General features: G+C 41.8%; 1 protein-coding gene across 1 annotated transcript in view; it reads right to left on the bottom strand.

Annotated features, from left to right (window-relative positions):
• Window positions 1-14,552, bottom strand: part of GYS2 (glycogen synthase 2) — a 47,948-nt gene extending 33,396 nt beyond the window's left edge. Inside the window, exons 1-4 of the mRNA XM_009465092.2 lie at window positions 13,982-14,552; window positions 4,334-4,515; window positions 1,324-1,515; window positions 315-500 (exon numbers count right to left, since the gene is read on the bottom strand). Of these exons, the coding sequence (XP_009463367.1) occupies window positions 315-500; window positions 1,324-1,515; window positions 4,334-4,515; window positions 13,982-14,102 (681 nt within the window). The 5' untranslated portion in view covers window positions 14,103-14,552. The remainder of the gene's footprint in view (window positions 1-314; window positions 501-1,323; window positions 1,516-4,333; window positions 4,516-13,981) is intronic.
• Window positions 14,553-15,777: the final 1,225 nt, after the last annotated feature.

Raw genomic sequence — 15,777 nt, 5'->3', positions numbered from 1 at the left:
GAATGAGTTTCAGTACTTTGCAGTGCAAATCTGGTAAATCAAAGTTCATTGAAGGTACTGCAAGTATTCTAGACTCTACTGAGCTTTAAGACCTGTCAGATGACACAGAGACAAAGGCACTCATGCCTAGACACCCCATAGTCTTACAAATACCATTTCTTGTGCTCTGGAACTGACAATGTATCACTCAGCTGTGGGTCAGTCATATGTGATCACACAAGAGAGAAAATAGAATATATGGTGTAGCACAAAACAGAAAAGAAGCCAGGAGCTGATTAGCTGAAAAAAGAAGGAATGAGAAAAATGTCTCTTACCTGGTCAAGATTGTTGTAAAAATCTATACTGGCTGCACACAGGTATCTCCCAAGCAGAGTTGCATGGGTAGTAAAAATTGTGGCAACAGGAAGTTTCTGAGATCGAGACAGTATTAAACCCACTCCTGCCTGCCACTCATGGAAGTGGGCAATTATGTTGGGCTTGTCATCAAACTGACAGGAAAGCTGAAAATAATTAGAAAGAACATACATGAAATTATCCTGCTTATGATCCTTGCCCCAGAAACCTCTTTTTTTCATGCCTTCTTCTGTGTGCCTGCTTTCTTTCATATGACAAAGCAGTACAGCATTCTAAGTAGTTGTGTGTCTTGATTCCCATCAGCCCTAATCCTTAGCCCAAGAAGCACATGTGCCTCACTAGTGCTTCATAACAGTATCCTCCCTAGAGTGTTGGGGAGCTCTGGCAAGCACAGTCACTCTTCTTTCTTTTAACTTGCTCTTCTGCTGTTGAAACTCTTGTTTGGATAAGAAAATCATGAGCACCTATGACAGACAGATGATTCTGCAGATCAAGAAAGTTTCCTTTCTTCAGGTAGGCTGTGGTAGAGTGACATGTGAAGTTACAGTGCTGTCATTAATTCTTTCTGTTTGCCTCTGTTCCCTGTGCAAGGTAGTATCTAATAGCTGAGATATGGCTTGACTGGCTTTAAGGACAGTTTGCGAGTGTGACAACTTGACTACCATAGGAGAGGAAAAGGGATTTTGAGATCCTACCTGTAAGAGCATCCAGTAACAAATAAGGGAGTTGAGAAGAAACAGAGGGGGATGTGACAGTAAAAAAACCAGCAGATTTCACACAGGGCATGTCCCCTCCCCCCCAGGAAAATAGTTAAATGACCACTTAAGATTTAATTTTTAAATACAAATTTGATCTACATCAGGTATCAACTTCCTTAAAATCATAATTTTCAAACTGGAGAATAGGAACCACATCCCAGTGCTTTTTGCCCTGCTGAGGTTTGAAAATCTCTAGATTTAAAAACTGTACCTCTTTTAAAAACCAGGCTGTTAACGAACCAAAAATCACAGCATCATTGGCTTCTCGGTCATGAAAAGGGATCCCTATGTTGCTGACATCCCAAAATTCGCCTTTCCACTTGTCCAGATTCCAGGCTGCTGATCCTATATCAAACAGTAAGACATATGGGCTGCCCTCTATCAGCCATCTTCCAAAAAAGACCTATGGGAAAGAGGCAAGGACATAAGCAGAAAATGTTAAAGTGAATGTAAAAGCCAGTTAGCATAACTTTTCATCCATCAAATCTTAAATATTTTACATAAGGAATACATGATCATAGTCCTACGTACCCAGGATTTGTGGTTTTCCTTGCAAAATACACGGAATAATACTAGACGAAAGGCAGGAGTAAAAGAAAACTACGATCTTCAGGAACATTTTGTTTTTAAGACTTTCAATTTAGATTGTCATTGCAATATTAACTTTTTTCATGAAAAAAAAACTTAAGACTATACTTGGTTGAATAATGAGGTCTTATGTTCTTATTGAAGCATCTATGTCATTTTTGTTCTTATTTCAAAATTATTATTTTCTTTCAGTCAGATTTGTCACCAATCTTTTGCCATTTATGCTAGATTACTGGTGATAGATTTTGTAGGACAGGTGCTTAGGACCTCTATCTATCATGACATTTCCTCATTCTGCCCAAGCAGCACAGTTGATGCCCTTTGGCAGAGCGGAAGGATCAATCAGAAGGTGTAATAATACCTAAAACCATGTCAGCCTAAAAATAAAGCTTTCCTGCTTTATTTGCATCAGTATAGTTAAATATCTCCAACAGTATTTAGAACTCCACTGCTATAACCTACCTGCCCAACCAGGAGAGTAGGCTGAACTGTCATAACGCGACACAACACAGCTGGGCCTACACTACAGATTGTACCAGTCTGCACAGTCAAATTATTTCACATTAATTCTACCATCAAAATGGCTATAGCAGCAGAGACATATTAACCAGGAAGAACGCAGTGCTACAGGGAGGCTAGTGCAGTTAATACACCATGCGGAGGAATCTTTTATGCCACTGTTCAATCTCTTGTCATTCACCAACGCCTGGGACCTCAGAAGTTGAACCTAGCCCTGATGTTCGAATGTGCTGAATAGAGGTCAAGTCTTGAAAACCATGAGATGAATGCTCTTAGGCCTGTTTGCACAAAAAATACAGGTTGGAACAAAGACAGGTGTGTGAAGGAGGGTCAGCTCCTTATGTTCTTATTTTCAGGCTATCAGGTTTCTTATTCAGGAAAATGAGGTTAAAGAGCCAGGAGTCTGTGTGAGCCCAGGCTTCATCTAAATATGGAGTCAGGCTATGGCAAGGAACACACCTGACCTGAGAAGTCTGGAAGCGTTCCTAGGTCTCCTGGTTTAAAGGGATCCATTGTGATGCATAAGCAAAATCCAGACACAAATGTTAATAGGATAAGTGCAGCTCCTGGAAACTAGAGCGTCATTATTAGAGATCAAAGCTATACTTGACGTACCTGGGACAGATTTGCTGCTATATATGAATACTCCAGCAGCACCACGCACATGTTAGGCTGGCAGAGTTGGCCGATTAAATTGAATGTATTGCTGGAACAGCATGAAGTGTATATATAGCATTGCAATTAATCTGCCCCACAAGTCTTCAGCTGTTTTCCGAACAAAGGAGTGTTACACAGCTTGCAGACACATCTCTTTGTAAGCAACAGAGGCGACACGGAAAACTTGATCAATACCTTATGAAAATTTGATTAGAAATAAGAAACGGCAGTTAGATTAGACCTTTTAGTTTGAACCTCAGCTTGAACAATGCAAGCATCACACAATGTTAGTGTCCCCAACAGACACTTTCCAAGGCTATGGCACATCTATGTCCAACAATACGCTTCTACATAACATGCAATAGGGCATTAGATCCTAAGAACAGCAGAACTGCTGTTACAAAGAGAGATAACACATCACCAGTGCCACAGCTGGTGGCAGTCCAAGAAGTTTATGAATTTCTGCATTAAAGTGTGTCATGCCCCTCAGCAACAGAACCTTGTAAGAATGCTTCCTTGCTGCTGCCTCAATGCTTTTCACATTTGTTCGGCACACATTACAAGCAGATAATTTTTCCTCCTGCCAAGTAGCACCTCTATGGGACTCAATGCTGAAACAGACTGAAGGTGAGTTCTAGATCTCCGATGAGGACCTTCAAGAAAGGAGGTCAGATTGAGCATGTGTTATCTTCCACCCATTTTCAGGTAATCAGTTGTTCTCAAGGCTGCAGCTGCTTGCAGCTTAGTAGCTTGCCCATCAACAGAGTAGATTCTATTCTGTTCAGCAGATCACCTTTATAGGAAGAAGTTATTCCTAGTTTACTGTTGGAGAAACTGAGTCACAGAGAGGCTATGAGGTTTGATTGAGATCACACAGAAAACACTGGTTAAAAACTGTGTAAGAAGCACAGATGAACTCACTCCTTCTGTTGTGGTTTAACCTCTTTTCCTAGGGAGCAGACAGCTACTTGCACTGATCTGAGGAAGCAGATTCTTTGTCACTTGGGTGCTTTTCTTATGTCCACCTGTGGTTTGTCCCTTTCTGGCTTTCAACTCAATATAAAGCTACACAAGAAAAATTGTGAGCTAGTGGAATACTTTTCTCTCTCCAGCACAAGAACACCAACTGTAAAGTAAGGGTTCAGTCAAAGTAAGGTCATATTATATCTACTAAAATCTCACTGTATTTAGAGACTGGATAAATAAGTCATTAATCCAATTAAGTAGACTTGCAGATAAATGACTGTTAAAACCTGTAATTGGATAAACTGGTTCTTCCTCAAAAATAACCTTTAATGAATTGTCTTTGCTGTTCTAACAGTGGATTCTGAGCCTTTCCCATTGTGACATTGACCAGGACTGCTGTGTCAAGTGGAACGGCAAGAGCATTAACCAAAACTGTAATCTCCTCAGAGTCAGCTTTGTTGCCCTGGGAAGCAGTAGCACATCTGATTTACCTGGCACCCTTGGCTTTTCATGGTGTCCATTGCCTTCTTAACTGCGGGGTTTGGAGGCTCACATGCTTCCACCTGAGTCTTCACGTTGTGCTCAAAATAGGGACCAACCAGAAAATAGTTTTCACCCCATTCATCTGCCGTAATTTTGGCTTTTGTCTGGATCACGGTGTAAATGCCTCCCACTGCAAAAGAATAGCACAAAGAACAAAAAGTAGAAAGGGGCACAGGCCACAAAGCTCTGGAATAAGCTCCAACCCACCTGTGGATCAGATGCACCTCTAGTTAAATCACTCCACATATTCACATTTTAAGTGAAACCGAGACTCTATCAAATAAATAGAACTTCAGTCTCTTAAATGGAATTAGAGCTTCACGGTTCAATTTAGGAGTATGCACTGATAGCAGACCACGTATAATTCTTAAATGACAATTTAACACTTTGCTTACTCCTAGGTGACTGCGTATGGCTTCCCTGAATTTCTCCTCTAATCTCAAATGGGTGCTTTCTGTCTTTCACTGTTATTTTTATCTCATCTGTGATTTTTTAAAATTTCTTTTAGGTGTTCGAACTCACGCCACAAATGTTCAACCAATATATTATTTTATTCTTGTGTTATTCCCCACTTTTTCGATCTTGAAATCTTTACGTTCAGATCATGGGATTCAAATCCTGTGGCTCATGCTTCCACTCTCCCATGCCTAATCTTGATTCTACTACATCCCAAGTACAGCCTTCTGCTTTTTTATTGCAGCAGTTATAATTTTTAAACATTTTTTGTGATGTGGAAATACATGTGGTGAAAACTGAGCTGGCACTTCCAGCTTGTTTTACGCAAATCACTGAGAGAAGTTGAGGGACTGATGGATTTCATTGACTACCGACTATAAAAATTGATTTAAACCAACATCCTCGAAGTATAAGGTGTCATGTTCCGTCACCATTCTAAAGAGTTGTTAAAGTTGGAAGGAATGTAGCCTACACTGTCAATATAAATGCCTGCAGCACCTTCCACCAAAATATTGTCCATTTTAAAAATAAACACAATATGAAATGTATAAGAGAATGCAATAACATCATCCCCTGACAAGTCAGTACAGATCTAGCTAGTCTTGCACATGGTATACAAGCTTCACTTGGCTGCTCTTCCTCACAGTTTTTCATAGCCAGCCTCGTAATTCATGCATTGGCAGGGCAGTCTTGCAAAGCCCCCTTTGCCACAGGACCCACGGTGCCAGGCAGCGGGCATTCCACCACCACAAATTCAGAAGAACAGCAGCGCATGCCTGAATCCAGAAAGTGGAGGGGAAGGCAAGGGAAGAGAAAAATCAGAGGCTAGGTAGCTGCTGTACAGCAGAGACAAGTTTAGCATAGCTCCAGTGATTTTAAAGCATGGCAAGATAAATGAAGCTCAACAGGTACAAGCAAACAACAAAGGAAGCAACAGAAAGGGAATTAGTGTTCCTACTTAAAAATGTCATCCTCCACTGAATCTGAAAACATTCAGTAATACACCAGGCCAGAAGGCTGTGATATGCCTTTCAGCAATGACATCGAAATTACATGAGAAGTGAGCACTGCAAGTTGCCAGTGACTGACAGCAGGTACTCCAGACTTACTTTTTAAAAGGTACTGGGGCATCCAGAGGTGTCAATGCACTGCATCCAACTGCATATGGCAAGAACCTTCAGAGGTTACCTGATTCTCCTTAAAAATCCACAGCAAATGACCACCATTTACAGTAGAGTAGCTGAAGTTGCTCAGCACTTTGGGAGATTAGTTCCCAAATTAATTAAACTGTATCACCTGACAACTGCAGAAAGCCTTCTGCCAAGCCTGGTACCTTGCAGCCCTGAGGAACTGAACAACAGAGCTATGTTTTTAATTGTGCTCCTAGAAAAGAAATTGTGCACTTAAAATCCTTTTCTTTAGAAATATTCCATTTGTTTTCAATGCTTGAAGGGTCCCTAGCCCTACTATTTTTATGTCAAGATGTATCAGGATTCTAGGTATTTCACAAAGAAACACAAACGCAGTCCCAATCTCCCAGCTTGCTGTGGAGTTATGATGAATTATATATAATTGCTACCCTACGTCATAATTTAAGACCTAAGATGACAAGAATCTTCCAGGTATATGTTCCTAAATCAAGCTCACAGTTCAAGAGTTTCACATCACATAGACATGGAACTGCAGAAGGAAATCTATGCATAAGACTATTCTTCTCCACTTCATTAGGACCAGAAAGATAAGAAACTAACTTATAGCCACCATATTCTACCATAGCTGCTCTGGACAGGGATTTAGAGAAATCTTAGGTATATATGCCCTCCAAGTTCCTCTGCTCACAAGCTGAAAGAGACTACTTGAATAAGTTGGATTCAGATAAACATATAATTTTAATTACATAAGACAAGTCAGAATGTTCAACCCACAACGTGATGCAGTAACGATGACATGTCTGTTCTTATGGGGTGGTGGGTATGTCATATAAGGCATAAGGCACTGCAATCCAACACGGATAAATAAGGGGCTTGGTAGAAATCTCAGTCATGACACTAGCTGGTTTTAACTGGCGGAAATACTGAGCTTACAATAAGGAAAGACTTTTATGCAGAGCAGCCTGGTGACCCCAGAAAAAGAGAAAATATCTGCTGGCAAGATGAAAGATACTAAATAACATGATAAAGCTGTATATGACTAGAGTGGTGCAAAGCTCTTTCCCCACTATCACAAGAGTGGAGATCAGCCTCTTTCACACTGCAGGGCGTTCAGCATTGGGATCAGCAAGGTAGCCGAGTTTCCACAGCTATTAATTTTAAGATTCATAAGAAAGCTGCAGCTCAGGAGCTGAATAGAGCCTGGAACTTTGTTTTGTATAGCCAACAACCGAGTGTTTCTTTTCACAACGTTTTGCATAGGATCACTGTGTGTCCTAAAGTGTGCCCAGCCAAAGACGTATGGAAGGCCTGTTCAGAGCGAAAGAGTGGAGAGTATGCTGTGCTCTGCCATCGTAATCTGTTGCACAGCAAGGTAAAAAACATTTCAGGGCACTGATTTGCCTGAAATGCAATGAAAAGTACTTAGGATAAAAACAAAAGAGTACGTTTCACGGACTGGGAAAACTCTTCAGAAGATAGCTGCGATAAAACCTCTGGGTTACCTCGTCCCAAAACTTGCTTTTGTCTTCTCCGTTACTGTGGAAATATGACTCACAAAGCATGTCTCTGCATAAGCTTTAATTGACAGGGGAGGGAAAGTATGCAAGTGAAACTATGTGTGTGGAAAGTGTTGGGCATAACTTAAAAAAAGACATCTTGAGGAGAACAGAGCAATGTCTACAATAATGTATTGACTTTGAAATTACACTTTTCCATAGCAAATTCAAGGAACACATTATATATCATTAAGAGAGAGCTTATATCTCCTCAGTCACTTTGAATTCCCTGGAAATACCTGTGCCAGTAAGCAATGCAGTACATATTCTACTGAGTAATGGAGTATGGGTTTACATATTCACTTGAAGCCTAACAGAATTCTCAAATTACTCCCAACAATTTGGTAAACCTCCTTATTCTTCTCTAATATGATGGTTTAAGGTTATATTATAAACAGAAAACCTTTCCAAACAAAAGGACTCCCATGATGTTGCAAGTTTCCATATGCAGCCTCTGAAGTTTTGTACTTTGAAACAGGTTTAAAAACAAACAGTAAAAGACGAAATGGGAAATAGATGCAGAATCAGGAGAGATCAGATCCAGAGAATTGGTTCGGATCATCACAAACATGGGGAATTAGTAGTAAAATGTGGATACAGGGCTAGTTTAGTGTTCTGATCTCCACCAAAATTCTTAATTCAAATATCTTAAGTTTTAATAATTTTAAAATGTCCTTGAGAGAAAAATATTTCTATTATTTATGTCTTTTTAAAACGTGTTTTTAACTTTTCCACCAGAATAAAGGAAATCAAGCTAAAAAGGTAATCAACAACAAATCTTTTTCCCCATTTATTTCCTTTCCATTCTTCCTGTTTTTCCAGGGAAAAATAAGCTGGTATAGAAAGCAGAACTAAAATGTTTGGGAAAGAAGGATTTTGTTGATCTAAGAGAAGTTTGACTTTTTTTTAGTGACCTCTTAAAAATAGAAGATGAAAACAAAATATTTTTTCAGAAAATATTACATAGAATCATTTTTAAAAGTTTGAATGTTTTCATATACATTACCACTACTATGAATTTGTCTAAAGGAGTTATCTGCATCACTCCAGCCATTTTCTTCTTCCCTCATTTCAAGTCCTGGTGCATTACTCCTTTTGTATATTTAAAATCCAAGCAGCAATTAGAGCACTCCAGGATAGACATCAGAACTATCTAAATAAATAAAAAGTCTGTGAGTCAAGAACAGTCTCCCAATATTGTATCACTACTGAGGAGAACATTAGGCAGAAGTGGAGATCTAACCATACAACTGGAGATCTCTGTGCAAGATCTCATATGTAGGTGTGCTCTTTCTGCCACAAGCTGTTATATGGAAAGATGCATTCCCAATGCTTTTGTAACCTGATGAGGAAGGGTCCACGACTTCCAGGATTACCCAGCAATTTCACTGACAAAAAACATCTTCTGGAGCTGTGATCCTTTGAGCACGGAATTGCCAAAACTTCTCGAAACTGCCAGAGATACCCACCATTCATTTTACTTGCTCTCCCATCCACCCCACGTTACAGAAGGACAGAGGGAAGGAGCAGCAGAAACCAAAAAGGAAGGAGAGAGACAGGAAGCGAAGCTATGCAAGTGAGACAGAGACAAGTGGAGGTTGTCGCTGATCGCCGAGTCCTTCCCCACACACCTTTACTATACAGAGACAGAGGATCAGGGTGCTCCTGGGGCTCTTCAGCTTCTTTGCTACGGCCTGACCGGGCCACTCTGAAGGCACTAAAGCTTTCCAGAGGACCATGGCTGCCACAGAATCCAAGAGAGCAGCGGGACCCCAGATTCAGGATTCAAATTGACTTCACTGCCACAATTACTAGTTACACCAACTATCCTTTCGCCCCTTCCCCTCAGAATGTGTCTCTGATCTATAGACATGTGACAAAATTGAGCTCGAAGTTATTTTTTCCTAATGTTTTGTTGGATTTTTATTTATTTATTTACTGATCGAGTGAGTGCCTGTTGAGCTATCTGGGAGCCATTTATAGAGTAAGGTTGTAAAACAGGTGAAAAAAAACCCAGCATCTTCAGATAGCAGGTGTTTTTCATGTATTTTCTGGCTATGTTTGTGGCCAGGATTCATCAGACGATAGTAGTTCTCTAAATTCTGTGAAATTATGGCATTCCAAACATATTCTGAAATAATACTGAAACACTGAAATTTATGACAGATGTCCACATTACAGAAGCTATTTTTGTGTGCATCATCCCCAATGCACAGGATTTTGTTTGAGATTGATTTGACGTTGACATACCACCCCACTCTAGAAATACAGAGCTTTGATGCTGTGCTTATGCCAAGTTTATGCCAGCACATTGCCACTCCCCAAAGTGTTCAGGTGTGTCACAGATTGCATCATTCACCTTCTCCCAAGGAACTTGCATCATGGAAAGATGTTTAACACGGAGGTAAAATGCTGGTCCTACTGACTTCACTGGATTCAGGATTTAATTTCCAAGAGTCCAAATTTTCACCAGAGAAACGGTACATAGAGCTCTGCTCCAGGGAGAGCTGAACCAAGGTTTGTTTTTAGCAGTCTTCATTCCAATAGGGATGGAAAAAAATGTTTAGGATTCATCTACCAGTGACTCTTGAGCTAATCTGTTCACAGCTGAATGATGATACAAACTGGCTGTTTGCCCAGCATTTTTAAGCATTCTTCTATTTTCTATCTAAAAGCTGTTAGTAGTACAGGAGGACAATCTAATCTAAATATTACTGGAATGATTTTAAAGACATTTTTATAGAGCACAGACCAGATCTTGAACATTCTCAGCCCTTCTCATTAACGTATGAAAAAATCCACTAAACTACAGCTAACTGTTTTTCTAACTTAAAGAATTAGACTGCTCCCCCCTACCCAGATTAAATACTCCCGTTTTCAGTGAGCAAACATTTAAAAGAGGATGGAGCCTGTGGAAAATGCCCAGGACTGCTGCCATTACTCCTGCAATGGCCTTCGGCTGCTCCCTGTTGACAATTTCTATATGTCGGGCTTCAGACGCAAGACCTACGTAGCTTATAGCCACATGGTTTGTGCTCCTGTCCTTAAAGTTTTTATTGGTCTTCATGTTATGGAGGAAAGAAAACCAGTCGTCTTTTCCAATGTGCACAGAGATATGAGCAGACCTGGCTCTACCGGAGCATGGTGGCCAGGCGAGAAGGGGAAGGGTGAGAAATGTTGAGCTTCTCCATGATTACCACCAGATCATGTGGCACTGCAGTGCGCTGGGGCCCTTGCCTGCCTGCTTTTTTCTGCTTCTGCCACAGAAACACAGCAGATCCACTTCACAGTATGGGTCTTGCCCATCAGTGAAGAGCCAAATAAAGTGAGGAAAATCTTGCAAAACAAACTACACTTTTCTCATTTCTTTGGCAGGGGACTTTCAATGCAAGATGATTTCAATGTTGTGCTTGTTGTAGGTGGCAAGTTCCTGTTCAGATGACTTGAGGGAGGGGGGAGGGAGAATGACACCAGCAAATGAGCCTTTTTTATTTCTCATTCTCTTCTTCAGTTACCTTATCTTTGCTTGCTCCAGGCAGAGAAGAGGAGAAAGAACAGTAACTGAGATGCCCGTGCCTTCCAACACATATGTCAGAGGTTGTCACTTAGCACAGGCAGCAGCCAGGACAGAGAATATAAAAAGGAAGCATGGAGAAATAGAAAGCTCTGCCTTGTTAGAGCATGTGTTAAATGATCTAGACTTAAAAAAGAGAGACACCTTCACTGTGCCAGCTGCTGAGAAAGAAGCGGTGAGACTCTGGAAATAACAGATACTCGTAGATCTCTGAGCACTGAACTCCTACAACTGAGTTGTCCTTCCCTACAGCTGCATCTCATGCCTCATTATCAACCAGCACCTTCAGGGAAATCCCAGTAAACGCTTGCTCCGCATGGGCAGCCTGGCACATGAAGACCCTCTCACACTACGTAATCAGATGTGCTCCAATTTGTAGGACCCCTTCATCATCCTCAGACTCCAAAGAAGAATATATTTAAGAGGTTCAGAAAACAGCTCAGCACCTGTAAAGGGCACTGTTTACAGGTGTGGGAATAGATAGCCATCTGTGAGCTTTGGGAGCATGTTCCTCACAGGGAAGAAGACATACAGCCTTATTGTCATTGCCACAGAGAAATAGAGGAACCGCTAAGAAGCGGCACTGGTCAACGAGGAAATGTACTCATAGCCAAGCACCTGGTGATGCACACAAAGACTTGAACTCTCTCCTGTAGGCAGCAGCAGCTCTCCACCACCTCAGCAGTGCAAACCAACTTCACGCTGAACTACTCTGATACACCTTTGCATTGCCAGAAAGGAAGAAAGAAATCTTCATGTTAAAGGCTCAAAATTAGCTTGTCAGGCAATAAACCCAGCTAATGCTTATCTTTCCCTCTATACTAGGAACATATACAGCAACATTAAAACTAAAACGTGTAGCAGTTCTAAATCTATGTGGGGTCAGCCTACTTAGTCAAATAAACAGTTCTTCCTTCTGCTAAAGGAGGCGGGATGTATACAGTGTAAGCTATTATTTCCTAAGCCTGTGTATCTGCTGTGATGACTCTCCCTGTATTTTGTTGGCTACTCTCTCTCCTAAGAAACACAGTGCCCTAACATTTTCTAAGAACTGTTTATAAAAGTTATGTCGCCAGGGAACAGTATCTCACCACGTGACTTACACGTTCAATTGCCTGGAAGATACAGGAAAAAACCTTCAATATCAAGAATTTACCAGAAAAGTAAGCTGAAATAGGCTTATTAAAGAGGTTTTGCACAGATGTTTCCAGTGAAGGTTGGTTAATGGAAACTTTGCGCAGAGATCCGGTTCTAATAAAGAAATTGTTTGCCATGACTAGGTTCAGTCAGCCCCATGTGCATATATGGGTTTGGTAAGTGGCGTAATTAATAGCACCTTTTTTTTAAACTAACTGTGAATAAATATCCGCTCTCATAAATATTAACTCTATCATAAAATGTGAGAATAATAAATTTTAGCTGTGTCAGTTGATTTGGCTTCAGGTAAATCAACAAGAGCTATATGGGTGATTAAATGATTCACTGCGTTTTGTTCATACACAGAAAGACAGATAAATCTAACCGTGTTTTACTTTTTCTTAAACAGATTGCGTGGTATCTATAACCAGTGGGTCCAGATGACCAGAAAATACACATCCTATGGAGTTCAGAGACATTAGCGGGAACACCTGAATTTGCTAGATTGCTGCTGCCATCTGCTTGCCAGTGCCTTACTTATCATGCACGCTGCAAAAGTAAAGGCTGCATGCTCCAAGTTCTGACAGTAGTAAATTAAATCAAAAAGCTTCACTGAAGCTGCTGAAAAATAAGCCCACAGGGATTCAAAGTGCAAAAGCTACTCTGTACTACCTCCGTGTATTGATACTCCTGACCACCCTATAAAAGAGCAATGTAAAATTGCACTGCAGATTAAATACCAGAAGCTATCACAGAATAGTAATTCCAGTTTCACCATGGGGATAAACCCTAGCACTGTCTGGTCCTCTCACACACATTTTCCCTTCAGAGTTAAAATCTTAGCAGATTACAGATCCCCTCTCCTGACTAATCTCTCTATTTATCTGCCAGGACAATAAGACACATGAGGTCAATCATTTACTCATACTAACTCACTTTTGTGGCAAAAGCAGAGCCTTTTCCCCCTTGGTGAATGACACCTACCTGAAAGGGGATGATTTAATGAGTGAATTAGAAATGAAGGCAGAAAGATCTTAGCATAACAAGCAGCATGCACTTTGCCAAAGAAGCTGCGCACAGTGAACAGATTTTCAATCTGTACACGTGCACAAAGCGTGAAGTCCCTGCCTGGCACCACCTGTGTTTGCAAAGACCAGTCCAAAAGGCTTTCAGCTGGCATAAAGATTGCTGGTCATTGACATCTGGCTTTTTTTCAGTGGCTTCAATGCAGCTATGTTTATTTATACCTATTTCAAATTTGGCCTCTTCTCCAGACTGCTATAGAAGGCTGAGGGAGACTGCTGCACTGCTCTGAATCTGATGTCTGTTTTACAGCTCATTTTCATGCATTACATTCCCAAGTGAATTTGCATGGAAGGTAAAATATAAATATGTACAAAGCAACATCTATATATCCATACATCTGCACACCCAGGCGTAACATTTAGATGTTTGTTTAAACAACCTAGCCCTGGTGGTGAAACCCGTAAAGACACACAGACGTCCCGACTATACGCTCATCCCACACAAGCACAGGCAGAGGCAGCCCACACGCAGCACGCACGCTTACACACGGAGGCCACATTCACTCCTTCCAGTACAACAGCTCTGCAGCCCACTTTTCCCCAGTCTCCCCTTAATGCCTTTCATGTCCAAGTCCTTCATGCCTCCACCCACTCCCACAAAAACAGCAATACCAACTCCTAAGAGTGTTGTACAAACCTTTGTTGGCAACTTCCCAAGAAACTTCAAAGAGCAACAAATCCTCCACTGGCAGGTCTTCATCTTCCCACTGAGGAAGCCCGTTAAGAGAAGTCATGGACAGTGATCTAGCCAGTGGCATTTTCTTCAGCCCTCGAATGCTCACCACGCAGACCACAACAGTTTGCAAATGTCCAGTTAACGTAGCGGTTCTCCGCAGTTCTGGTTGGAGCAGTCTGCCAGTGTGCTGGGCTCCAAGGAGAAAATTTATTCAGATAGCTGGGAGCTAATGGGTTTAAACTGTCTGACCACCAGCATTAAATTGGCTCAGTGAAATCCTCAGGGCTTGAGAAGCAGCTGCTGGCAGAAGTAAGAATTTAAGACTGACCTGAGAAAGGTCTTGACTGTTTTGGGGCCAGGCCTCTTTCTTTTTCTTCTCTTAGAGGGAGGTAAAAAATGGTTTTTTGCTCCTCAGCCACAGCATTCAGTATCTACGACCCCAGGGACAACTGAAACTCAACGGTTGTAAATTCAGTACTGCCCTGAGCAAACTCCAGCAGGGAGGACACTTTGAGTTCACCACCTGATTTGAGTCCAGCCCCTGAGTCCTCCCCTCGAGATACACCCGCCCATTAACACCCACGAACCTTCTCTATCCGCTGGCCACTTACAAGCCACGTAAGTAGACTTGTCCTACATCATGTCTCTTACATTACTTGCCGCCAGGTTAAACACTGTTACCTAGTCTTGTGCAGTTAATCAGTCCATAAGCATGACTTTACCTCATACCCTTCCCCCACAATTAATTCCAGCTGCATCCCCAGGGCTCTGTGCAAGCTCTTGGCTTCATTCTGCTGTTAAGCAACCCCGCAGCCCTGAAAGCTTCTACAAACAGAGCTACAAAGGCTCTATCCCTACTTTGGCACACACTTCAGCTCTCCCTGCAGTCCTGGTCCCTGATTTTCTGCCTGGTTTCTCTTTTTCTATGCCACAGCTCTTTTCTGGCCTCTGGGCCTATGTCCTCTGCCCAGGGAAACTAGTAACTCAGGGAACAGTATATCCCCATCTTGCTCCAGAACAGAGCCGGGACGCTGCAAGCGGTGCACACACATCTGCAGAGATGTTGGTCCCTAACTTGCAACCCGAGATCCTCAAAGCTCCCCAGAGCAGCTGCCTGCTTGGAAGATGCTTATGGGCTTACGCATCTGGTTGAGAGGCCACTGGCTCTGGGACAGCTGTGTAAGTTGAATCTGATTCTGAGCTTAGAGAACAACCTGCCCCAAATTCGCAGCTCAGCAGTGAGCAAATCTCCAGGTGAGATCCAGGGCATCTCTGGCACTGTGATGAATAACATTGCACCAGCAGGCATGGACCACATAGTAGCACAGAGGGAAAGGCTTCACGGCAATTGGTTTAGAAGACAGGCAACCCATCTGCATAAAAGTCTCCTAGACATAATATAATACAGCTGAGCCTACTTTAATGGCTAACCATCCCCCAAAAGACTTGCTCTTCCACTTTCACTTCCCATGCCCTCTCTGCACTTACAGCGGTCAGACCCATCCCTGAGCTGATGGATACAGCTCACCAAACTAACCTAAGGACGCAGAAAACTTTTTTGCCAAGTTAGGAACTAGAGCTGTCTCAGCAAAGAGCCTGGCAAGAGGGGATGGAGCAGCACAGCTGGGTGTAGTTCCTACTGCCTGGAGTAGGTAGGAAACCATATCATCCTATAGGTTAAAAATCATGTTACTTAAAAGAAAAAACGGTAATATTTTAAGGCTCACTTCCTTGCTGAACCATCAAATCTGCCCGAG

This window comes from Nipponia nippon, unplaced genomic scaffold (assembly GCF_047370975.1).
Source record: "Nipponia nippon isolate SJK-2023a ecotype South Korea unplaced genomic scaffold, ASM4737097v1 scaffold_3, whole genome shotgun sequence".
Taxonomy (NCBI): Eukaryota; Metazoa; Chordata; class Aves; order Pelecaniformes; family Threskiornithidae; genus Nipponia; species Nipponia nippon.
This window is presented reverse-complemented; position numbering and strand designations above follow the sequence as displayed.